Source organism: Anabas testudineus, chromosome 4, assembly GCF_900324465.2.
Source record: "Anabas testudineus chromosome 4, fAnaTes1.2, whole genome shotgun sequence".
Classification (NCBI taxonomy): Eukaryota; Metazoa; Chordata; class Actinopteri; order Anabantiformes; family Anabantidae; genus Anabas; species Anabas testudineus.
This window is the reverse complement of record NC_046613.1, coordinates 17,637,683-17,664,365: the sequence shown is the minus strand read 5'-3', so window position 1 is coordinate 17,664,365 and position 26,683 is coordinate 17,637,683. Positions and strand designations below refer to the sequence as shown.

Here is a 26,683-nt window from a genome sequence, read left to right as displayed (position 1 = left end):
ATCAGTTGTTTCTTGTCAATATATAAAACAACAGTGTTATTGAATTAGATCAGCTGAAAACCAGCTGGGTCAATGCTCCTTTACATTTATGAATGAAATCATCACATGCAGACACAGCTGCTACCCATGTGCTCTGGACAAGCTGTTTTGTGATCATCATCATGACATGTTTTTGTTTTTTATTGTTATTTAAAATCTGAATTCACTCCACTCCATCTGTGTATGTATACACACACTGCTCACTTACACCCATCTACAGACATGAATTCTAATTTTACAAGTTTGAAGTCATAGTAGGTGGTCGTACAGTTGTGCATTATTCTAAGACAGTGTTTCTAATCTTTTATTCTTGTCATCTATTATTTCTATATTATTATCACCAAATTGTGAAGGTCTTTTGTTATGTGTATATCATCTGATATAGTGTTTTGGAAATAATATGGATGATTTCCAGGACACTAACTTGAAACTAACTTGAAACCTCCGACTGTAATGCCTAAATACAGTACATGTAGGTGGTTTCTCCCAATTCGTTCACACGGCCAATATCAGCTTTTGTTTTAAGCTTTGTCGCCATGTGTGGAGCCAGGCATCTGTTGAAATTGAACTCCTTTAGGTGTTGTGGATCAAAATGGCAGCTGCTTTTGCCCTAAAAGTGATTTGGTGGGGATTAGACACAAAGACATGGTGGGTTAGACCTAGACACTAAACAAACTGGTTAGAGTTGATATCAATGTTGAACGTCCATGTTTCCTTAACTTCACATGATGTTTATCACATGACAAGTCTTTAATTATGTGGCCATGTAGCGTTTTGCTGCTGGTACAAACAACCTTTTACAGGATATAGGCTCACTGTAAGAAGTTGAGAAACAAGTTTTTATGCATAAAACAGTCCTCACACTGTTCTTGTAATGTTTCCAGTGAATCTGCATATTTTCCATCAAACAACTTTTACTAGCAAATTCACTAACTAGATTAATGTGGAAACCTTTTCCCATCATGTGACGAAAAATCACACATTAAGCCTCCAAATGTCATGGTATTCCTTTTTCTTCAAGGTAGAGAAATTGCCAATGGAATAAAAATGGTTTTCCCAAAAGACTGAGACCCCCCTAATGTTCTGACCTTTTGGCAACAGTCAGCTTCACAGTCTCACCCAGTGTCTTCATCCAGAATGGGAACAAAAGTGCGACCTTCTGGTCAATAAACCACTTCTCTTGGGACCGTCAAAAGGTTTGTCCATCCATGAGTCGCCCTTTGTTTTGGACTCTTCCTCCCTGTGGGGTCTTACGAATGGACGGTTAACCTTTACTGGAGTTTGTTTGTGAGAGCGTATAGTGATGTTCATTAAAGAGAGTGTTGGCATTCAAAATACAAGAAAAGGGCAAAATAGATGGAAACATCAAATATAACAATGTACTAGACAAAACCAGCACGATGATGTTTTTTTTGTTATTGGATACCTTCTGTTCTCTATAGTTAGAGAAGCTCCAATAACCTGTTTTCTTTTTTAATTAGTAATCAGGAGTTTTAATCAGTAGTCTATACGATTTCTGCCATGATGCAATTCCAAATAAGTTGAAGGTTGACCACCTGTCAGTCCGTCTTCAACACATCATGTAAATAAAGCAGACTGGATGTGTGCAAATGAACTCTCTGCAGCTTTAGTAGCACATTCTGGTGTTACTTTTCTCACTGTTGGGTGTTAAAACTTTCCTCTGCTCGCAGTGGAAACATATTCAGCTTCTAAATAAATCTTTTGCCCCGATGTGGCCCCAATGCTAAAGCTAAATTTTCGGTCTTTTGAATTGAGTTTGGCAGAAATAATAAATAAAGTGCACTTGACTCTAAGCTTGCTGCAAAACACAATATTTTACGGTTAACATCTGACCTGGTTCTGAGGTGCAGAGCAAAAAAAAATGTAGCACATCCCTGCTGATTATAAGCTGCTGTTTCTTTTACACTCACCCTGTGGGGAAAGTTGACATTAATCCAGGAAGAAAGTACTTATAACTGAAGCTTTTTTCTATTATAGAAGCAAAAATATCAAATACAATACAAGTAATACATCAAGTCAGCCACATACAAACTCCTGATTCTTGACTTTTCTCTGATCGTGAGCATTTTTCTGATCTGATTCTGTCTTTTTAATTCGTCGTCCTTGTCAGCTGTTCTTCATTCTGCTGTCTTCTGTTCCACCTCTTCTTCTTCTTCACTGTTTGACAGGTTTCTTTCCTGATTCTGCAGTAATTGTCTCATGCATGCACACAAAGCTTTAAACAGAAACTCCTGCAGGTTAAACTTATCCACACTATGTCCCTGGAAACATTTTTGCCTGCCTAGTAACATCAATGCTACAAACCACCTCTAATTCAACACTCTGTACACGACTGTGTTACACTCACGCTCACTCCTGCTTCACAAAGATGTGGTGAACATGGATGGATTATTGACTGGACACATGCCAAGTAGCCCCCTGGGCACAAAGCCTCTGTGTGAAGTGACTGTCAATGTCTTTGTTAGAAAGCTATAGCACTTAGTTAAAAGACACAAAATGGCCACAAAGAGATGCAATATGATCCCAAAGAGCAGCAAAGGGACCACAAACACACTAAATGATACATAAGGGCCACAAAGAGGCACAAAAGTGCTGCAAAGATACCCAAAACAACGAGAAAGAGACACAAAATGAAACATTTGTACAGTCTTTGTGTTTCTTTTAGTGTGGATGTCCTGTAAGGGAGCATGTTGTCTTATAATCAGGCCAAAGCAGTTCACTGTAAATAGAAATAATTTGAAATTTCTCTGCGGCTAAACAAGACAAATCTCAAAAATTACCACAGAAAAATTAAAAGCCGCCTGCTGTGCCACTGAATCTGACCCCGAGCAGAGCTGAGCGGTGAGGTAATCAAAGCGCTGTGAACATTATAGATGAAGAGGTTTTCAGCACAGGCCACCTTTGTTCTTTTGGAGCCCTGCCTGTATCTTTCTCACCAGGTGATGTGTTTTTGTGGACTTTTTTCCTGAGTTGCTGGTCAGCCAAGAGGAGCTGTAAAGCTGCCTGAGGGCTTTAGAGATGCTGGTGCTGGGAAGTAGATCTGTCTCTGATTCACAGATGGATATCTTGAAAAACAGAAATATAATAATGTGAATTTGTGGTTTGAAAAGAGAAAGGTTTGCTAGGAGATGGATAAAACAGAAAACACTATCTGATTCACTTAAAGCAATTCATTTACAAGTCAGCATTACACAGAAAAAAGCTTTTTTTACAGTTTTAACACTGCCTTTGTAGAGCAGAACTGCTGAGAGGCTGACAGACCATTGGGACCAGGAGTGTTAATATGGGTGTCATCTCTTATTGCAATATTAATTAGAGATTTCACTTGAGTATTATAACTTTTATAACACATCTTTAACAAGGCAGACTGACAGAGATCACACTCTGATTGACAGGAACGGAAGTCTATTTGAGCATTTTATAATATAGGACTAAGACAGGACTATAATAAACATATAATTAAAAATAAATGACAAGTTCTACGGTGTCCCAAGTGTGTCCTTCCACTTTTACTTTTCTTCGAGTCCACTTTATGTTTTGAAAATACATTGTGTCATTGGCAATTCCTCCCATGCTGCCCTCTAACTTTCTAACTTGCTGTCAAACAGTGTAGAAAGGAAAATAATAGGATTGCTTCTTATCGCGACTTGTTGTTGTGTTTAAAATCACATTGTTTCCTCCTCCAAGCCTCTGTGAGTGTTGACATTTGTCCTTTGGTTGTGTTAGCTGTGCTGTTTCTGCTGATAAAAGTGTTGCAGCGTTATAAAAGCAACTCAGTGTTTGTGGAACAAATTAAGTGTCGTATGGACGTCTTCTCCTGTTTGTTGGTTTTAATCCGAGCCTTTCATTTATAAAGAAGACAGAACCATAAACAGTAAAAATGCTACTGGAGTACTTCCTTCTTCATATTCATTTACTGTCTGTCCTATTCAGTATGAATTATATATTGATATTAACAAAATCCAAATTTTTTTCTCTTTCATCACTTGTGTTTCTATTCAGCCATTTTTTTTTTTCCACCGGGACAATTATCTTTATATCTGTAGGGCTCAACTACACAAGCTCTCTGGCTTGGCAAGGTGCATGCAAGGTCACCAAGCTGAGGTAGAGGTTTAGCAGACGTCCTGTTAGAATAACAACGCGCTGTTTGCCAATCAGTTGCCAAGGAGATGCAGCAAATCCTGACAGGTAGACAGATCTGACGCTGTGTGATCACTGATGTGTAGGTTGAGTCTTTTTGGAGCTGAGAGTCTGGCCTGAGGATTTATCATCAGAGTCACTTCAGCTTATTCAAGGGTTAAGATCAGACAGACCGTTAGACACATTGACAGTTGCTCAACTGGAGGTTATTTGCTAATAGACAATAATTTACCACTGCTTGTATCATCATATATTATAGTTTAATATGGTCGTCTCACCTGCTTGAACAACACAAAAGTGTTTTGCTCAATATAGTCATATCGTTCATGAACTAGTGGCCTTTGTTGAACCTTGTGACAGTAAACTGTAAGATCATAATGAAATTACATAATACATTTAACACATCAGTAGTCATAATAAAACTCTCAAAAGCAATTTGATAATTCTAATAATTACATTCCTGTACAACTAAACTGCACTCACAAATGTTTTTATAGGGAAATTAATTACAATTGGATTAAAATTTCTATAAATATAATGAGGAAGTGTTGACAACTAACATACACAATTGTACCTAAATATAAATTACAAGCTGCAAATACACTGATACTAAAATTATCAATCAAATGTATCTAGACAATGTTTTTTTTTCTGCCACACTATCACATCTGTGTTATTAAACCTTTTGTGCTCAGGTTAAGGTTCAAGAAAGTTTTGGTGTGGCTTAAAGTTCAACAGTAACTTCACACACAACATGTTAACTAAACCAAAGCACCGCTTTCTCTAACCTTAACCTCAGGGGACTGTGAAGTTAAACCCACATCATGAGGTTTGTTAGTCCTGCACGTTATGCACCTGCCATCGAACCCAATCACCTCATTGGGACTCGCCTTCTGTTAATATATGTAACGTTTCATTCATTCAACAAATGTGCTGCAGCAGAACATAATGCTAATATGATTAGCTGATAGCTGATGAATACCTCCCATTCTCTTGGGAGCACAATATACTGTACAATAGGTTGTTTCTGTTATCATCATTTCATTTCCTTTTATCTCTCTATACAGGCTTTGAATCACGGTAGCTCTGTCACCTATGTGTTTTTATCTGTGTCGGCGTGTATTGAACCATATCTAGGACATACATTGTTTAAATTAGTTTGAAAGCAGCTTGTAGCCTGATCCTATACACATGTGGGAGAATGGACGTGACTATGATCATTCAGAGTGTGTCCACTGACTCACTTTACTATTAGTAGTGTGTCTTTAAGGCAGCTGCCAAAACAGCTTTTGATTGATTGAGATGATTTTGAGTTACAGTCAATTCAGATGGGTTGATGTAGTCATTATCTGTCCAGCAGGGCTCACTGTGTTCCTCCATTATGCAGTAACAAAGAGAACATTATAAGCCTTTTGTGCTGGTGGGATAACAGGGCAATCAATATATCAGAGTGACAGGCCTCTCACAAACGCCCTGGCTGAGTACAAGGCTAATTTTGAACTCGGAGATCAAATATGAAATTTTTTCTCACATTTCAGAGTTACAGCTCTAGTATGCAGCAGGGTGTATATCATAAGTTTGAGCCCAGTTCACGAACTGTCCCTTTCTGCTCTGCCACTCATAAAAAAAAACTCATAGTGCTAGTGGAAAAAGTAGGTGAACCGTTGGAAAAGGCTAATTGGAGTCAGGTGTTAGCGTACCTGGAAGAAAATAATTTAGTTGGTTTGGACTAGAGCTACTTTGACTGACAAAAACCACTCAAACTTTTTGAGTTTGCTCCGCACAAAAAAGAAGATGCTAATGTGAGGAATGCCTCGTCAAAAGGAGCCTTCAGAGGAACTATTATCAAGAATTGTTGATTTACATAAAGCTGTAAAGGGTTAAAAAGTTATTTCAAAGACTTCAGAAATTCACCAGACTACAGTTAAACAATCTACAAATGGAGGCACTCTGGGACTGTGGCTACTCTATCAAGAAGTGGGCGGCCAGTCAAAATGACCCCAAGAGCACAAGAAACACTCATCAATAAGGTAAAGACAAACCCCAAATGACAACCGAAGATTTGAAGGCATCATTGGAACTGACTAACATCTGTGTTCATGAGTCTACAGTAGGTAAAACATTGAACAAGCAGGGTGTCTATGGCAGGACACCACAAGGACACCCAAGGAAGCTGCTGCTTACTAAAAGTAACATTGCTGCCTGAAGTTTGCCAAAGATCACATTGACTCCACAGCAGTATTGTCAAAATGATTTATGGACTGATGAAACTAATATTGAACTATTTGGAAAGAACACACAGCGCTACATCTGGCCTATAAAGGTCACTGCACATCATCATGAAAACAGGGCCTGGCCAGCTTGCAGTGATTAAGGATGAAGATGAGTTCCCAAGTGTATCAAAAAATTCTTCAGCATAATGTGATAATGTCTGTACGTCAGCTGAATGACCCAAAACACACACAACAGAATGGCTTCAGTGGAATCGGCTAAAATTTCTCCTGAACGATGTGAAGGTCTGATATATATATATATATATATATATATATATATATATACCTCTATATATCCTTGGAGAAATCAACTTAATTATAAAATGTTGCCTGTAAGGGTTTTGTTTTTATTACTGCTCTACTGACACTAAATATTAAATGCTCTGTTTTTTTGTTGAAATTTTATGATCTTTAGCAGCCTAATTGCCAGTCGACACTGAACACCAATTGCAAAATATGATGAATGAGTCATTTCTGAATAAACAGCAACCTTAAGCAGCAAATTAATGAATGACTAATCTTTAATTTAAATATGTTTAGCACAGTCTGTATGCATAATATTAATCTAAAAATAACAGTACTCAGAGATATGAAAGACTTAAAAATTGGTTTATCTAATGTTATTTTAAGTCACGTAGAAACTGGTGCCTCACAACGGGCCATAGCAAAGGTGTAACAGCAACATATACTCTGACAGAGATGCACGGGTGGATGTGATCTGATCTGTAGTCATTTGATCAGCAGGAACGTGTTGAAATCCTGCAGAGAGTCTCCACAACATAGGATGCTGGCTTCTATCCCAGCTCTTGGCCTTTTCCAGAGGAAGTTGTCCAGAATGAGCCTCTTCATGCTCCTGGCTCCTCTTCCCTCAGGAGCTGGCTTAGACCTGATGACTCCATCTGGACAAACATATTCTGTGCAGCTCTCCTCTATCTGTAACAGAATCTTATGAATTTTCCCTGTTTCATTTTATTTTAGGCATTTAACATTTAGCAGGCAAATGTATCCTGACTAACTTACAGCATCAGCAGATTAATTTTAAATTAGAGTGCAATAACTACAAGTTGAAGCAAGTTATTTTATTTGCTATTAGCAAAGGTGCATGTATGCACAAAGTTTTGCACAGTTCCCTCAGTTCAATGTCAGTTTCTACATCACAAAAATGTACAAACTCGTTTGATAAAAGGTAAATATCACACAAAAATCACACAATTAGGCTGCTGAGGGCTGGGTCTAACAATCATTTACTTTATTGTTTAATCTAACATTTATTTTCTTGATTAAAGCTACAATATCCAACCTTTGGGAAACAGTAGCATGAAACTTGTCAGATACTGATGCTGTATCAAAACCACGTGGTCAAAACTTGTGGTGTCACATTGATACAAAAGATACCGTTTTCTGTGAATCTATGTCACAGGAGACTTTCACAGCACTTTACCGCATTCAAATGAATTATACATCACACCACTACTTAAACATATTTGAAAAAGGTGCATACTTTTGCTTTGACTAGCTGTTTGTTTGGTTTACAAAATGTCAGAAGAACAAGTAAACATCCTGATTAAAATACCCTGGAGCTTCAGACGCCACTCAACAAGTTTTTTCCAACCAACAGTCCAAAACTTCCTAAATACTGAGTTTACTGTAATGTACAACTAAGAAAAAGGTAAATTCTCACATTTGAAAAGACCAGAACCAACAATAAATTCACTCTAGTTTCTGTTTAACCAAAGTCTGACTTTGATATTCATCTTTACCAAACCTTCATAAATGTCCTAAGACTACTGAAACTAACTAGTGAACCACTGTTTGTTGTTTGTTACAGTGGATGTGGAGACTATAAATAAACTCTCTATATATCCATGAATGTACTTGAAGTGTTCCAGATAAAGCATTATTTACTCCTGTAGTGTCTAATGTTTGCAAAAGAACTAAAATACTCAGATGTTTCTAGCAAGTTATTTATTCATTTAATTATTTGTTTATATCAAAGTACGCTGGATGTATGTGACTTATTTTTAAAAATGTGTATCTTCAGTGAGTATTTATGGGCTTGAGATGCCACAAACAGTGTAGTGAGGATGGACGGTCTTGACGTATCACTGCTCTTTTCATATACAGTGTACTGTGTGTTTCCAGTCCTACCTTTTAATCCTCTTTTATGAAGTAAAGTGCAGATTTTAATGACTATAGTGACTTCAATTGAGGTGCCCTTCTGGACCAAACAATTCAATACTTATTTCCATTTAGATTATTATTATTAGAGTTTTGGTTCTGGCCTCATATTCATATTATTGTGAGGGAACCTACAATGCAACACTTGAAAGAGTAATCCTGCAATCATCTGAAGAGTAGGCTTTTATTTCTTTCCCAGTAGAAGCCTCTACAGCTTATTTCCTTCCTATTTTTATTTTTACTTTGTGCACGAATGAGGGATGCAGATTATTCAGCTGTTTTGTTTTTTAAATGAATAATAAGTGTGGATGTAATTGTTTTTCTGTTACGTGGTCATTGTGTTATGAGCTGTTGTTGATTCTTCATAATGACATCTGGCAAATCAGCGCTTATGGATTGTTTTTTCTTATGGTATTACTGCATTTATCACATTTGATCAATATAGGGTGATGTTGATCATATGTGTAACATTAATTCAATTTTATATCGGGCGTGAGAGAGAAAAAGCTCCTGAGCAGAGCAGCCAGAGATCTTTACAGAGCAGCAGCTGGTCAACAGCTGGATCATTAACACTTTAACAAATTCCTTAATAGTAACTCTGATAAATGAATTCCTCCATCTTTCAAAGAAAACTCACATTTGGCTTAATATAGTTATTATAAAGTCCACGTATGTTGTGTTTCATGTTGTGATTTTCTGTAATGATGCTATTCTATGTTGTTATATCAGAAATACTTTGAATATACAGTACTGTAAGTAAACTTGTTGTAAACTTCACATGTTACTTGGTGCATTTAATACAGAGCTCCTCCGTGTAGCAGTGACATTTATTTCATGTGCTACATTTTTCAAATGCCACCAATGATGAAATTCTGCCCTGGAGGAAACATTAACAGATAACACAGCAGATAAATCTTCACCGTGAAAAGGCTGAGTTTGATGGTTGGAGTGAAAAATTACATTTAGTTGTGTAAGCAACTACATGATGCTGAATATAAATGATCATTCTGTTACAATACACCATTTTTCTCCTTGATGGAGCTTCCTGCTCTCTCATTTTTTCAAGTTCCCACTCCAACACTTGTCAGTCACCTTGATGAGCTACCATCAGTCATAAGGCTGCCTACACACACAGTACTACATTTAGTCTGAGTGACACAGCTCAGAATCAGTGCAAAGTGCTTAATGGTAATAGGTTCAATTAATTAAGTTTTCTGCTGTGTATGAAACAACTGTTTCTAACCCAGAAACAGTAGCTTTGTTGGCACCATGAGAAATCTTAGGATCGTTGTTCTTTCCTTAAGTAAATCTGCAGTAAACTGCAACAAACACTCGCTGCGTCGTGTAATGTTGTGTCGTTTGACTGATGCCTGTAGCAACCCAGAAGTCGAAGCACGGCAGCTGTGATGTGTCGATCAAGGAAACAAATGTGATGTAATCTCTGTTTGTGTGGACAGTTGTTATGAATTAATGCTGCAGATTAGGAAAGTGGTGTTTACTAAAGCACTCAGACAATGCTGGCATGTGGGCCCGCTGTACTGTACATAGAAACAAAGGTGCACAGGTGCTAATGCGTCTAACTGCTGGTGTGTGTGTGTGTGTGTGTGTGTGTGTGTGTGTGTGTGTGTGTGTGTGTGTGTGTGGCCTTTAAAGCTTTTAACACAGTATCTGCTGGTTTTGTAGTTTGTAGCTGGGGATCTGTGCAGGTTATACCCCCCTCTCTCTCTCTCTTCACTTTGCTCTCTTCTGCTATATCATCACATATGACACAAATAAAGCTGGATATAAAGAAGAACCTTTCCATGCCAGCTGCTTTAATCTTCTCTCATCTGTATCAGATAAAGTTTGGTCCACAGAAAAAAACCTATGTTGCTCTATTGTCTTTTAGATCCACATACAGTAAACTAAATAACCCCCAGATCCCCTGTGAAAGTGGGCGCAGGGAGTCACGTCGTCCATTGTACCACCACAATGTTCACAAAGGGTCATTCATTGTGGAAAAAAGGCCAAAGGAGAAAACACCTTGTTAACAACACAGCCTTAAAAGAGGCTCTCGATAGCTGCTGTTGCTGGTTTAGGAAAAAAGTGTCTCAGCTAGATGGTATTTTATTTATGTAGCTCTTCTTTCTACCTTATATGTGAGATGCAGCATGATGCAGTGAAGCAGTATACCATCAACTCTAAAGACGTTTCAGGTATCAGCGTGTACTGACTGTATGTGTGTTTTAAAATGAATGTGTGTGTGGGTGTGTGGGTGGGAGGAGGGAGTGTATGTGACTCAGATGAATAAATAGTTCCACATATCCCAGCATTAGTCACTTTAAGAAAAGACATTGGATTCAGCTCCTTGTGTTTTCTCCCCACTGACTCATAATGGCAACCGCTTGATTGACAAAGGCCCACGTAGTCTGCAGTTGTGAATTATTTTCTACCGCTCAGCCAACACCTGACTGTTCCCAGGGTTAGAGGTTCAAAACACACATTCGGGCCTCCAACACTTGAGAGACAGTGATGACGCTGAGGTGTGATTTGGATAAAAGTCTTTTCCAAATGCCAGCGAACTTAAGTAGAATTTCTTTGAATTAAATTCCCACTGGATGTTTTGACATTTTAATTTTATTTCATGTGGGTATTTTCATAGTAGTGAATTTGTCTGGATCTGTGCGTCTCTCTCTCTCTTGTGTTTGTTCATGTGCACCATCTGCTGGTCACATTTGGCAGCCTTTCATGCAACAGCTGTGTTTTTGTTAGTGAGCTCATTGCAGTGACCCCTTCTGAGTTAAAACAGTACTTTGGCAGTCAGATCCTCAGGCTCAAGAGCCCTTCCATCTCACTAGTAATGCCTCATTAAAATCAATGCAGCGTAACAAAGAGACATGATAAAGTGAATAATAGATGTTGGACTCATTTGTAATGTGCTGTACAGATAAGAACGCTCTTTAGATGCTCGGGCCTGTCATAGCACATTAATAACATCTACTCAAACGTATAGATTTCCTGTTCTTAACACTGGGTATGTGCAGCTTTCATGTTTATGATATGCTGAAACAGACAAAGGAAAGAGCACTAACCACAGAAACTCAGACCTTATCTTCATAAAACCCCAGCATTGAAACATTGTAGTCACACTGTTGGATTGACAGTTGATTTCTGATAATTGCAGTGTAGAAAAGGCACTTTACAGCTGTGAAAACTGAAAGAGCAGTCAGAGTGAGGATCTTGGATTGAATAATAGAAACTGCTTAAATACTGGAACTGTGTTCTGATGTGTCGATATGCAAATCTGAGATTAAAATGTAAAATATGATTTAGCCAGCTCTTAGAAAAGTCTGTTTTCTTAGATCAGTTAAAATATTCCAGTAATGTTTTTTTTCTTATTTGCTTTTTTGTCCATTGCTATCGTGTCTCAGTGATAGGCATCAGGACAAATACTCTTCAGTCATATGCAGAACAGGCCCTGACACATGGCAAGTCATTAGTGACCTTTATGATGTCTGAACCTGTTTCCTAGATAACTTCAAGCAAGTGATGGGAAATGGATTGTAAACTATATGTGATCTAATTCAGTGAATTAACTGAACGTTTTCATAAGATCAACACGATACTTATCAAGGAAAATGTTTAGGTCTGAGCAGATTTGGGACTTGAGTTTGTATATTTTGGCTGACTTCACACGGCTTGGTTTTGGGTGGAGGAGGGTAGGGTCACTGCTTGTGTGTGGGTCAAACAACTTTGCTTGATCTTGATTTTTCCATCACCCCTCAGCTCCACTGGGAAAGCACTATTCACTTGAGATACGGGTAAAAGTTTAAGTGACATTTTCAGGGTTCCTGTTATCTTTTATCTCAAGCGGGTCTGTTTTTAGACAGAGCGGTGCCGCACTGACAAGCGTAGTGAAAAACTCTCCAGGCTGCAGCCTCTCGACGGCAGCACAGCTCTGGTATGTGTCCACACAGGCAGAGCTGTAATCCCTGATTAATGTTTGTGCACTGATGGACTCAGGAAGGAAACAAATGTATTCTGGTGTGCTTGGCATTTGCCAGTTACTCCTACATGAAGGGAGTTCTGGACATGGCTTGTTCACCTGTGGTACGAGCTTACATCGCTATAATTCAGGCCTGGCCATATTTAGTCAGCGCTCAGTGCTATGTAAACAGAGCTTACGTCTGAGGGGAGGGCTCACTCCTGCACTCGTGTCTGTGTCCATCAACAGTGCTCTCGGACAGCACTGGTGAGAAAAGTAATGAAGATTCTCAAGCTGTCAAGTGAAAGTGGATCTGAAGAACTTAGAGACTCCCACGAGTGTCTCTGAGTATGATCTCCATCATTACGAGACAGGCCAGAGAGTTATTTTATGAATTCTCTTGAAGAATGCTGCTGCTCTGAGATGGATGACCCGGACTACCTGTCAGAACCGAGAGGGCTGCACAAGAGAGCTGCGTAAGACGAATGTTTTGCTAATAAACCCTTGCGTGGCAGCATGAGTGAGGCCCTCTGGGATAGCTCCGAGGAGACTGACTCCCTCCCACTCAGCAGCACTCAGCCCATCAGGCTGAAACCACAGTCAACTTCTGGCTCACCCAGTGGATCCCCCAGGATGTCCCCTTGTGACTCTCCTCGAAACTCCCCCCGCCACTCTCCTCTGTTGTTCCGCAAACTCCTGATGAACCGGAGCTTCGCCCAGAGGCGCTTCACCTTGGCACACACACCCAGGTAGTGTAAATAATTCAAAGCCTTTGGCATGGATACTAAGGGTGTATGTACATGCATTTGTATAGAAAGCTTGCTGCACATAGATAAGATCATTTCCAGGACCTTTTGGCTCGGTGACCGCTCTGAACTTGAATAATCTCAAGCACATGCGTTGGTTGTTGGGGCTAATAGGTAATGCGGCATGTCTCAGAAGAGAAGCTACGTCTTGACGTTGTCAGAATGTGTGTCATGGGTTTGTTTCTGCAAAAAAAAGCCCCATTGTCTGATGAGAAGGTAACTATGGGAAATCATGATTATGTTGACGTCGGGACCGGTGTCATCTCAATGGACCTCGTTGTTCTTGCAATGAAAGAGAGGCTCTTGTTATGTGCCTAAGGTGTTCAACACTGCCTTCAGCAGGGCTTTCACAGGTCAGATAGTGAGGAGAAAGGACCCTACAGCAGCAGATGGACTGCTAAACAGAAACCTCAAGTCAGAGACAAGCAGAGACAAAGCTCACCACAGTAAACACAGGGCTGACGCGTCATGCTCCGCCATCATTTATTTACTCATTCCTCATGACTGAAAACAGAGAGCATGTGTGTTTCGTACGTCAGAACAACTCAACCTGAGCAAATCTGCTCAAGTTCGGTCAAATATTGTGATGGATGGGGATTATCAACCATTCCAGTGTCAGCTGTAGCTATCACAATGACTTCATTCCTCATTTTTACAATAGAAACTTCTCATACCAGAGCAAGAAAAAGCAGCGCCGGCGGGTAGTGACGTAAGGAGGAGATTTTCCATGTACACAACCATGACCTGTAGGTCACTTGAGAAAACTCTGAGAAACTGCACGCAAGGAAAACCTTCCCATTATCTAAAGCCATCTTTTTTCAATCATGTCTGTAAACACAGAGTAAGAACTATTTTTACGGCTCAGTTTACAGGCCTACAAGTGTGGACTGATGTTTGTAAGCAACTGCTAAATTCGGTTATTTGTAGTAAGTTATTATGAGCTTTAACACGTTTTTTTGTGTTGCCTCATGCTCTGAGTTATTGCTGCTCTTATAGACAGCTGTTTCATCTTAGGAATACTCTCAGAGATATGAGTGTTTCCTACAACTAACCCAACAATGCTTTCGTTTTATAACACGTCGTCACCATGAGGCTGGTTTTAATGTTAAACCTCATTTAGTTTTCCATACATAGACAGTAAAAATAGGCCTTTATGAGCCTCTATAAGCCCAGAGGAATACTGATCCTATAATATGATGTGACATTTCCCTTGCAATGATTTTGGCTACATGCATGTGCACCTTGTGCTTCTTCTCATTACTCTTCATTAATCCAGTTATGCTGAAGACCGTTCAACCAACGCACTTCTTATTAAACTCTGATGAGAAAAGCTCCCTTGCCAATATAACTCACAGAGAGTTTTCACAGAACAGTAATTAAAGTTAACCAGATTTCACCAGGTGTGTCAAAGAGTAAGATCAAGTAATTATCTTATCCCTGGAAATCAGCCTGGCAAGTGGAGTGCAATATGGAGGAGTGACGATTAGAGGAAGGGGTGTCATGGTTTTGTGTAGTTCACTGAGTAGAGGAAAAAACAACGCTATCAGTAGAGGGCTTTCTACCGTATATTAATGCACTAAAATAAATATATCATCTTGTAGCTTATAATAAGTTGTGGTGTCAGTGAGCAGCATTTAAAAATATAACAAATACGCATTTCTTCCACAGAAACTGTTTAGGAATTCACTCTACATCGACTGAGCTTTATTTAACATTAACTTTAAATCATCCTTCATCAGGTAAACATGATCTATAATGGTCTATAATTATGTAGAGGAAGCAGCTTGTAAGCGAGGCGCGTGAAATCACGTCATCCTTTCTTCATTTCACTTACGTCACTACGCTGCCCCTCATCTAACGTTTCAACTTCAGTATTGTCAGCAGCTCAGACCTCAGGCTGAAACCTGCATCCCATCACCTCTCAAAGGTTCTCAAACAAATGTCAGTCGAGTCCAAACCACAGCAGCCATAGGATAATAGGAGCCTTTATATCTGAAACTATAACAGTTTGAGTTATAGTTAAGTTTGACATTAAATGAAGTAAAAATAAAAGTACTTCATTAAAAAATGTTATATTTTAAACAATTTTAAACAAAGTCTAGACTTGATTTGTGGCTAAAATGTGTAGCTACCTACGAACAATAACAGCAGTCAGTAAATAATGAGGCTGATTCTAACCACATTATGCAACGAGAGGAAGTTAATATATAATCATTTTAATAAGAATCTAATTCTGCAAATAGTAACTAATGCTGTTAAAAATGAACATATTGAAGTTAAAGTGCAATGTTTTCTCCTGATTTATAGTCGAGTAAAAGTAAAGTAACATGAAACGGAAATACTCCAGTAAAGTACAAGTACCTCTAATTTGCACTGAAGAACAGTACTTGAGTAAATGTACATAGTTACTTTCCACCTCTGCAGTAGTATAAGGTTCAAATTGCGAAATGGTTTCAAATGGATATTAAATAAAACCTGAACAAGTGAAAAACGTGGACAAAACATGAGTGTTATAAACCATTTAATACTTGTTTGGCTTATAAATGAAAAAAAGAGGGATTTAAAGTAAAGTGTTTGACACTTAAAAGTGTGATTTAAACCTCTTTATAAATACTGTAAATAGTACAAAACCATAATTATATCCTTCATTTTATAAATATTCTCAGTGAAGCTCTTGAGTTGAGTGCATTCAGTGTTTCATAGGAAATTCATGTTAAATACTGGTTGAAAGATTTCATTCCCTGTAAGGTTTCAATACACCGAGGCACTAAAAGGAGGTATCATCATCATCATACTAAAGCTGTATATAGTTATATACACATTTCTTGTATATCAGTTGTTTATTCTTGCATAATCCTTTCGTAGTTTATCTTCTCTGCGTTTGAAGCATCCTCTTTTTAGTTTGCAGCATTCACATTTTGTTTAGGGAAGTGGTTGTGGTGGCTTTGACTGTTGCTGTGCAACAAGTGTCCGTCTATCAAATGCTGAGATGTTTTAAACTGTCAGTGCTAGCACCTAGAAACACAGACTCAGCCCTCACTGCTGTCAGCGGTCAGTGTCCACTGTGAGAAGATGACAGAGTTGAAGACCCCAGCAGGAAAAAACTGGCACATACACTGGAGGGGCCATGTTTTGTGCAGAGTCACTAACATGGTTGATTTAATCTAGAGCTGGGTGTTGGTTTTCACTGTGCAGCCAAACATGTGTTATGGTTGTCCTTCTGCTACTGAGCTGTTTGTGCCAGTTATGCTGCATCTACATATTTTCAATTCTCTGAAAAGATTCTACAGAGAATTCTTTGTAAGATTTGAAATGTAAAGTCTGTGAAGTGATAAAGATGGCTGCTGTAAAAAGTGCTAATTTCCACAGCAGCCCCAACTTCACAACTTCATAATATGACCTCGTGTCAGAAGTCTTGAAAAAGTAGTTAAGTTGTAGTTCCTCATCTAGGGTTTGACAAGTCTCAGGAAAAACTATGAATGCAAACAATTTTATACTGACTTAGCATTGGTAAGAGTGATATTTAGACTCAAGCATTACATTTTCCTTCATACTTCATGACAAAAATCAAGCCATTGATAGTACTAAAAGAAATGAGCTAATGGGTATTTAGTTTCATATTTTTTGTCATTTCATACACTAAATGATTTATGATAAAATAGCTATAACAGCATATACCTGCATATAACTATTACAAAATGCAGCATTTTATGACACTAATGGAAACCTAAATGTGTGACTGTTTAGTTTTTGAGCAGTTTTGCACAAATGCTGTTACACACACCCCTTGCCATCCTGCCCAGCACCAAGTCCAACAATATCCCCCTGTAATTATGTAGCTGCAGGGCAGCAGAAGGAGGGTATCGGGTCAGATGGCCAATTGATCTCACGTGTCATCGAAGGCAGAGCCAAGCTAGCTCTGCCAGCCACGCAGTAGAGTCAGATCCTTTGACAAGTTGGGACACAGCAACATTTTTGTCTGTAACTATCTGAATATAGAATATTTTCAACCTCACAATGCTCAGAAAGGGTCAACACGCTGCTGCGTTGGGGTTGCCTTAGATATCTGAAAGTGTTGCTTAGAATAGAATCATCTTGTAATGTTATACCAACACTTTTAAACTGAGCTCTTGCATATTTGCCACGGCATTGGATGTCCTGTGCAAAACAGATTCCTTGACAGCTCCTGAGGACTTGGTGGGCTGTCCTCCGCTCCCACAGAGACCTCAGGGGACTCCACAAGCTCTCACACTGCTGCAGGAAGAGGTCAGCACTCGCTGATGCTGCTCTGCAGTAACATCGCTCTCAGTAATGACTCAACCCTTCCCCTTTCCTGCAGAGCGAGTGAGTGACAGAGAAGTAGAGTAACAAGTCTACTTTAAAAAGTTAGACTGCTTTTCAAGACATGTTGTTTTCTCCCGGACAATTTGGAGCTGTACCACTGAAGACCTTTTCCGGATTGCAGTGGAAGTCACATCTGGGATTAGTTTGGATTTACAACAGCAAGAAACCAGTGAGACAGGAGAGACAACTGTGGAAAAAGCTTCAGTGCAGTGAGTCTTCAGTTAGTCAGTCTGAGACTAATTGAATATCACACTCCAGTCAGCCTTGTTGAGGCTTGCCTGGGACAGTGGAATAACTCAGCAGCATTCCTCGACAGTTCTCCCTTCATCCCGAGGCACTGAGGATTAATAGATCTGTCCTCCATCTGACTGTATCAGCGTTGTTTCCGTCTCTCCCTCTGAGTATTCCTGTGTTTTGATTCATCACAACACACAACCTCATGGAGTCAGTCCAGAGCCACCCGGTGTTTTGTGGGGGGAAAAATAACAGACTGAGATGAAAAGTTCAGAAGTCTTCATAAGAGGCTTAGTTCAAATGTGCAGATAAGTTTCCTCACAGCCCAGAGCGTCTTGTACGTGTCAGGAGAACAAGGGACAATGAGTAAAGACTGCCGATTGGCCAGGAAAGGTGCGCAGACTAGTTTTGGACACCGTCGGAGACACTCGTGTTTGGGGTATGTTCCTAAACTCTGCACCATGCGTCTTCTATGCGCTCATATTCATGAGAGGGAGTGTTCTTGCAAGCTGCAGAGCACACATGGCTCACAGACCTGTGGTGCCAGTTTCATAGTGTATATTTTTAAACAGAACACACTGTACGTTCTCTTAGATACTAGTGATTTTACAAGTTTAAAATATATCTGCACCGACGTTTTAAGGGTTTCTGTTTTAGGAGTTCAACAGCAACAGTGAATTTTGCTTATGAAACGACAGATGAGTTTTTTTACTCACTAAACTGGATAGATACTGAGTTAGTAAATATCAGGTTTGATATCATCCTGTTCAATCAAAGAGAAAAGTGTCTGAACAAACTCAGTAAAGGTTGTGAGGTTCTTGTTACTACTCACCACCAAACATTGACCTTCTTTGTCTGAGTGTCGCTCATGTCATCGTGCTTTCAATATATGCAGAGCTGGGAGATCTGGGAGATTTAGGAGCTCAGTGACTCTGTGTTCGTTTCACATTTGATCGGTGGGAGACAGGGGACGGTCTCACATGTGAATCACTTCCAAAACATTCACGTCATCAGACAACTCAAGACAGCTGTACGATTGCAGTGTTGGTCTTGTTAGGAATAAAAATACTGTACACTGATGATGTCAGCTACTTGAATATATTGGAGCTATCAGGAAAATCCTTTTGATAGTAGAACTCGGGTGTTGATGTGTTAATTATAGTAACTTTGTATCATGGTTATTAAAGCAGAAGTAACGTTAAAGTAAACAGGGTTCGTCAGAAAGTTAATAAACTGGTGTGGTGAAAGTTATGATGGGGAAATGTTCTACACGGGAACTTTCATAATATTTATTTTATAGATTATACAAATGTGAAGTATGGAAAGGCTAGTATTAGTCCATGTGGTGAAATGTGTGTTGCTTCAGCCCTGTGCACAATCAAGTCACTGTATTATTAGAGATGTTTTTTGAGCTACACTATTTCTGCGTGCTGGCATTTTACCCAGTGCCTTGTGAGAGGAAGCTAGTTTTGTTTGTGGCAAGTTTCATTCAACAGACTTCCTGTTTTTGCTAAAAAGTTTCCCAGAGACATTTTTCAGTGCAGCGAGCGTGAGACAAATGTTGGAGACTGAATTCAGAGCTTGGAAGTATCTGGAGGTGTTGAGGGACGTCAAAAAACAAATGCTCGAGCAGCACGCTTCATATTTTTATTAGTACATTTGCATCTTTTTGTGAACAATGCATTTTTCTCTCACTGTGTGTGTGTGTGTGTGTGTGTGTGTGTTGCCAGTCTGCCTGATGAATTGCTCGGTCTCTGAGCAGAGGGGGGTGGGGGGTAAATAACCCCTTCTGTCTCACCCCTCATAGTTAGCGATGGGCTCATGTTACCCTTATGACAATCAAACACCATCTACTGTGCATCAGGTAATCGTCACATGTTTCTGTGCATGTGCCCATTTCACGCACGTTTAAATGTGTTTTCATGCATTCCAGCATTCTGCGGTAGAACTGTGTTCTCACTTGTATTTTCATGCCTGTTCCTGTCCCCAGTCCCTGTAAGAATTAAACTGGGCTCGGATCAGTGGGCACCACCCAGTTCTCTACTCTGCTGCTGGGTCAGCGGTTGACTCAGCCTCCTGTACCACGTCCCAGCACGATCACAAACGCACGCTGGTCCTTTATTGTCGTAACCCGCAGCAAGAATTACATATAGTATAATACAGACTGAGAAAAAATAATCTTACTACAGTACTAAGTACACAGCAGTAGACTGTTACTGTCTCTACTTCTAGTATAGACAGTAACGTTCCACATGTAGCTGTAGAAATAGACATTTTCAAACATGAAGTTTGGTGTTGTGGTTTATTATTATGCATTTTGTTGTTTTCACTATTTTCTTATTATGAATGCAAATTTTAACCATGGAGCCGCATGTACGACTATAAAAATATTCACCTTAAATTTTTTTTACAATTTTGAATTATGGTGCAATTAATTTGGCTTTTGTGACACTGACCAATAGAAAAAGTCTCCTTCATGGCAAAAGTGAATTCTAAATAAATAAATTAATTAAAAATAGTGAAAGTGAACATACTGTAAGTCATTGCAATATATGCAACGCAACATAAAAGAATACTCCAAGCAAATGGTAGACACTCCTACTCTATTCAGGAATACAACTGAAGTTAGATTTTATATTTTACATTGCATCAATTTGTTCGAGTTTGTTGGAGTTAATTGTCACCAGGTACTAGAGTTTCACATTTTCACATTTACTCTGTAGGTTTCTGAATGACCACCATAAAAAAAAAAACATCATAAATCCATGTACAGGAGGCCCTCTGGGGGCTCTACCCCTGCCCTCTTTCTAAATGAATCAAATGAGCCCCCTCAAGCTTTTTTCCTAATACTCAGCTCTTTTATGAACAGTAGCAGTTTGAATATTTTTTAAATAATATGCATTTATTTTTCATGTTTTCATAAGTGTAGCTGAACTTGGCTTAGATGATGTGATGTGTTACCTGCTAAATAGGCTGATCAACAAACTGATCCACAAACCAGAGAACCCGTTAAAAATAATAAGGGGAGACCCTCGTGAATTTTCTGAATTACTTTAAAGGCCAAGAATATTGGGGGCGATTTCAGATGTTTTGGATTTGTGGGAGTGACTTTCAGTGTTTACACATGATAGAAACGTGAAGAACAATTTAGAGATTAAAGCTGTGTGAAAAAGGCTGAAGGCTGTCAGACCACTTTACCTGAGGCCGCCTGTTCAGTTCCGTATTGTTCCAAGCTTATCATTCAGTGCACTCCCAGAAAGAGACTTGTGCAGCCACAAAGAGCTCACCAAGTAGAGCAGGGGAGATAAGAGGGTGAAACAATAACACAACGGACCCCTAAAATAAAACCCCGGAGCCTGGAATAGTTCCCCGGCTTCTCTAAGCTTGGCTGCACATAACACGTGAATGTGCCATGTGTTTCTTGTTGCTCATGCACACGCACACACATGCCACCCGTCCCAAAATCCATATTGATTGTTTGTTCCACCAGAGAATTGCTGTAGGTACTTTGAGGTCATGCTGCCAAATTAGGTGCTGTGTTTCACCAGCTGTGGAAAATGCAGTTGAGAGAGGTTCAGGCTTGAGTCAGTTTCGTTCGTCATGCATGTTGAGATTATGGTGGATATTTATTTAGGGTTTAATGGCGGGAAAAAGGCATTTTCGAGTTTTCACAATGTCACCTTTTCAGTTCAAAGCTTAAAAATCACACAGTAAAAAAGTAGTAGTCTTGATACAGACTGTTTTACAGACATTTCTGTTTTTCACTGTAATAATAATAAATGTGTGTTTCGTCTAAGTCGGTGTCCAAGCGTAGAGTGACCTCTGCTGGACACTCAGTTCACCTCCAGCAGACTGAATTAGCTGGAGTCTGTACTATTACCTGAATATCAACATATTCTGACTCACATTCCCACAATGAAGGCAAATCTGGGTGTTGTTGGAAATGCTAAAGCTTGCTTGGTCAACTTATCTTGGACAAACAGAAGTTAAAGCCAAAAAACAACAAAATGAACTGACACTACCCTCTGAAATAACACATTCTGGTCAACTGGAACTCGAAGTTGTGTGTTTTGTGGGAGGCGTAGGAGAAAAAAAAATCTGCACGAGAATATAAATATGAGTGAATGTTGAGGCTGATCTGAAAGCAACTAAAGACGTAATAGGTCTACGTTAAAAATAGCAAAGTGAAATTGTTTGCGTTCACATGGTTGTTTTTAATTGACCTCAGAGACGTCATGTTGCAGTTCACCCTGTAGCATGAATGCAGATTATAATTCTGACCAAGCATCACACTGCCTCTCCTCCTGTCTGGTTAAAGGCATGTTAGCTGTTGAATTGATCAGCACTAACAATCAGCTGAGAGGAGAAGCTCCTGCAGGCTGCTCACGGTGTCGCCTCAAAGTTTTCTCCACAAGATGGGGCAAGAGCCTCTCTGCTCCTCTGCTGCAAATTCACTGCAACAAACACAACACCTGCAAACACTGTTTGCTCTGTTGAGTGATAGAGAAACTCAGAAAGTGATAGATTCACTTGCTGTCTCAGGTTTTTTTTTTTGAAGGTTTTGTTAAGTTTTATCGTTGTTATTTTGGAGGCCTTAAGTGGTTGTGCATTAACCAGAGGGAATAAAGTAAGTATAAGAATAACAGAATGCATTATGAACAATATGTAAACGTGTATAACTATACTATGAGCTTCCTGTTTTCGAGAGAGATTTACAGTGTTAGGATTTTGGAGCCTAGAGCCTGGAGCCCTTTTGCTTCATTGGAGTGTTTATGTTCAGATAGAAGCTGCAACAAAAATTTGAAATAGTGTAATGAAGAACTCTGAAGCATAAAAAACACTTTTATTAACTGAATTAAAGTGTTAAAGCTAAAAATTCAACTGGGAATTTCTACTGTATCATCAGCAGACTGATGGATCAGACACAAACTAACACCGTACTGTACATGTGCACTTGGTCACTCACACACACACACACATACATAAATACATGCCACTCCTCCCTCACAGTTTATTCTCATGACCAGAGGTAATGTTGTCATAGGAGCCAGAAGCCAGCTGGGCCGTCGAAGTCATTTGGCTGCTGGATCTGGTTACACAGCGGCCTCACAAACACCTCATTCTCAGCAAACCTCCGCCACAGCATCTGTTTCGAGGTCCAACATGTTTCACAAGCACGTTGCACAAGGAGGAAGGAGAGCACTGGTGGAAGGGGTTTACCACAGTTTAGGTACGAGAACAATATCTTTAAATAAGAGGACAGAAATCGCCGTGTTTGTGCGTCTGGTGCTTTCCTCTGTGTTGAAAAGGCCCCAAAGAAACAGTGGCAGGAGCAGGTGTGAGTTGCATTCAGATGTTTAAATACAGTTTCATTCATTATTCCCATAACGTTAAATATTAACACTGAGAAAGTTTGGGGAGACTACTTATCGTGGAGAAAGGATCTGACCCAGTTGTGACGGTGAAAACTCTTGTAAATGTCTGTTAGAGCAATGTGGTCCCATGAAGTGAGGAGTTGAAGTCTGGAGGTTTTAATCACGCTGCTCATCCTCAGAGGAAAACCTCACGTCAAGGTGCAGAAACAGAAGCTCCAGCCTATTGTTGTGTCCAGTATTCTGCACGAGCCGTGCTGGTCGTGAGACAAAGAACCGTCTCTTTACTCTCACAAAGATAGAAAAAGGACCGACAGGGGAAAGGGGAGTCTGCTGTGGTGAAAGAGGAAAACGCAGTTTGAGTTTGAGCCGATTCTACTGAAGGTGAGATCGAGGTCAGTGGAAGGGAACCCAGTCACAAAGAAAACACAGTTCAGGATGGCAGCTCGACGGAGGGCTGATTCTGTTTAAGATGGAAAATGAGCTTCTTTTGTCCTCAAATGCAGAGGAATCTTTGCCCAGTGGCCTTGAATTGTTTTCATATTTCTGAACAACTGAGCTGTCAGAAAGTCCTCGGTCTGGACGTTTAGTATCACTCAGTAGAAATTAAATAATGTGAACTCATAGCTGGTTGAAAAACAGGCAGCAGTAGAATAAAGTTTAATCAGAACAAAGGATGACGTTAAGGCATCAGCATCCTCTCACGATCGACGTAAAACATCTGATTCAGATGGTCTTTAACACACGCACGACGTTTTTTAAAACATTTGACATTTCAAAGCCCCTCTCACTCCATGTGCCTGCCAACACGTCCAACTCGGCCGCGTGCCCTGTGTCTCAAAAGACAAATATTTGCCTGTGATATTGACATCAGCGAGTCAGTCAGTTGGTGAACTCATCAGGTCCAGAAAGGCCATCACTGGTGCTCCTTCACTCGAGTTACTGCAGGTTGGAGCTTGGCCTGAGGATTTTACAATGCACCTGAGGTGATAGGTAAAAAAATGTATTTGACAGTAAAACAGGAGCTGTCGTGGCTTTAAATGGGAAATAATTTAAAAGAAATGTGTATTCACAACGACAGAAATTCAAATGTGTGTGTGAAAAAAACTTTTTTCAATTTGTCAGGGCACTCTCTCATCTCACATCTTTAAAAGTGTGAGATTAAATGTTCTCACAACGACGATTTGTCTAAATAAACACAGCAACACACAAACCCACAGTCCAAAGTCATACACATGCGTAATGTACTAAGAACCACAGACCCCCCCCTCCACACACACACACACACACACACACACACACACACACACACACACATATATATATATATAGTGTACATACACATGCACATGTTTTTTTTAAACGTCTATGTGCTGGAAGGAGGAGACAGACGCCGGGAGGGAGGGAGGAGTGGATCTCGAGAGAAGTGCGAGATTTCAGCTCAGGACTCCTCAATGTGGATGTGAAAGCAGCCACTTCGCGGTCTCCTCAAGTTCACTTCTTCACATCCAGCTCTCCAAAGCGCGGTAAACTGCAGAAAATGACTCCTTAAAAATCCAGCCTGCCTTAACCCCCCACCTTCACCTCCTTCACCCTCTTCTCGTGTGGGACTGGAGGCATGCCGCTGAAACACACCGAGGATGGTTTTCCTCCGTCTGTCTGCGCGTCATTGGAAACCTGGTGCGGTGTGAAGGGAGCGGGGAGAGCGCCAAGCGGCGGACCGAGAGGAGGATTAGTGGGGAACAGCACAGAAGAGAGGAAGCAACAATCGCAAACATGAGTTTACCGACTAACTGTGTGTACATGGCCCCCTCGATCTTCAAAGTGCGGAACGGGAACATCTGCGGGTCGCCGTGCGCCGTCAACCGGCCCATTGACATCGTGCAGAAACGCAGGCGGTAGGCCAGATGTGGTTTCAGTTTAGTTGTGCAGCTCTAAACACACTACAGTCTACTTGTTTTGAACGAAGCTTCACACTTTTTCAGCTGAGAAAACATAAACTTACAGTAAAACTTTTACTAGAATAGTCTCACAGTGAGTGTTTTAATGGTGTCATCTCCTGGTGATAGTTCTGTAATATAAGAGGGAGGTCACAGCATCATTTACTTATTTTATTACTTATTGTATATTATTTAATATTTCTGGAATATTCATAATGAGCTGTATCATTCAGATTTAACATAGTGGCCTCTGGAGTTACTTTTGATGTTCATATTGAGTTGTAAGCGACTTCCTAAAATATCTTTGTCTGTGTTGGTCAGTCGTGGGTTTATCTGGGCCTATGTGAGGGATATTTACTGACATTCACTCAGTCAACATATTTTACTTTATTGTTAAAATTAGAACCAGGTCTAAGAAGGTCATGGGCCCGAGACTGAACAAGATCTCTGCTTTTTACTTCTCAGAACCAAATCTATTAATCCAACATGTCAACATAACATCCACAGCCAGGTCCCCTCACTAGAAATGATGCAGACGGGGTGCAGGCTGAACTAATGACTGAGTTTTGGTTTTTTAAGTGCAGTTTAATGGTGAGTCAGATGGACTGATGTGGTTTCAGAGGAAGATCTGACTCAGGATCTTCTGAAGTGTGTGTGTTTTGATGACGTTTATAGAGTTAATGTTACTGCATGAAGTGTAACACATTGAAATACTTATTCTATTCCTTCTAATGAGTCGCACACATACGCCAAGAAGAAAGTTTGCAAATATATTGATTGCAACTAGTTTTGTGTTGCAAGAACAATCTCTACTGTTCATGTTGAATTTTTCTTCACTGCGCTGCTGGTGACCCTCGATGCCAAGTGCAGTGGTGGAAAACATAGTTTTGAATAGAAAACCTGCCACTTGTTGGATTAAAGTGTACATACTCAAAATGTTTGTATGTATTTTCATGACAAAAAGCAATAGATTTCGAAATATTATTTCATTATTTTCATTATTTCCTCTCTGACTATACCTGAAAGCGGCTGCTGCCTTAAAACTCAGAGGGCTAATTTTGCAGGTGGCCTCTCAGAAATTCATGACAGCATCAGCCTTGTTGGGTGGAGAAAGGGGATCAAAGTGTCTTTATAATGTCAACCCACCAATAAAAATCCATCAAAGTGGGATTGGTAATGAACGCTGAGTCCGACGTATTTATAGGCCTAATGGATCAACCACATGTGTGTAATAACACAGTCATAAAGCAGCGGAGAAAAGCGGTGTGTCACTCTAATCGTCCAAATCCCTTTAACCCTGCACCCTGTGTACTTTCACATTAATTCCTAGATGGAAACTTTCCATCATCATCGTAAAGTTAGATGTTTTAAT

General features: G+C 39.8%; 1 protein-coding gene across 8 annotated transcripts in view; it reads left to right on the top strand.

Moving 5' to 3' along the window:
* pde4cb (phosphodiesterase 4C, cAMP-specific b) overlaps positions 1–26,683 on the top strand; it is an 82,619-nt gene that overhangs the window by 30,230 nt on the left and 25,706 nt on the right. Inside the window, exon 1 of one of the 8 annotated variants that reach the window (XM_026345094.1) lies at positions 12,857–13,364. The exons of 4 other annotated variants lie outside the window; for them this stretch is intronic. In XM_026345094.1, coding sequence (XP_026200879.1) covers positions 13,132–13,364 — 233 coding nt within the window. In that variant the 5' untranslated portion in view covers positions 12,857–13,131. Of the gene's footprint in view, positions 1–12,856; positions 13,365–16,007; positions 18,439–25,085; positions 25,270–26,683 lie in introns of those variants that run through there. 3 more of the 8 variants (XM_026345091.1, XM_026345099.1, XM_026345098.1) reach the window with 3 other exon arrangements.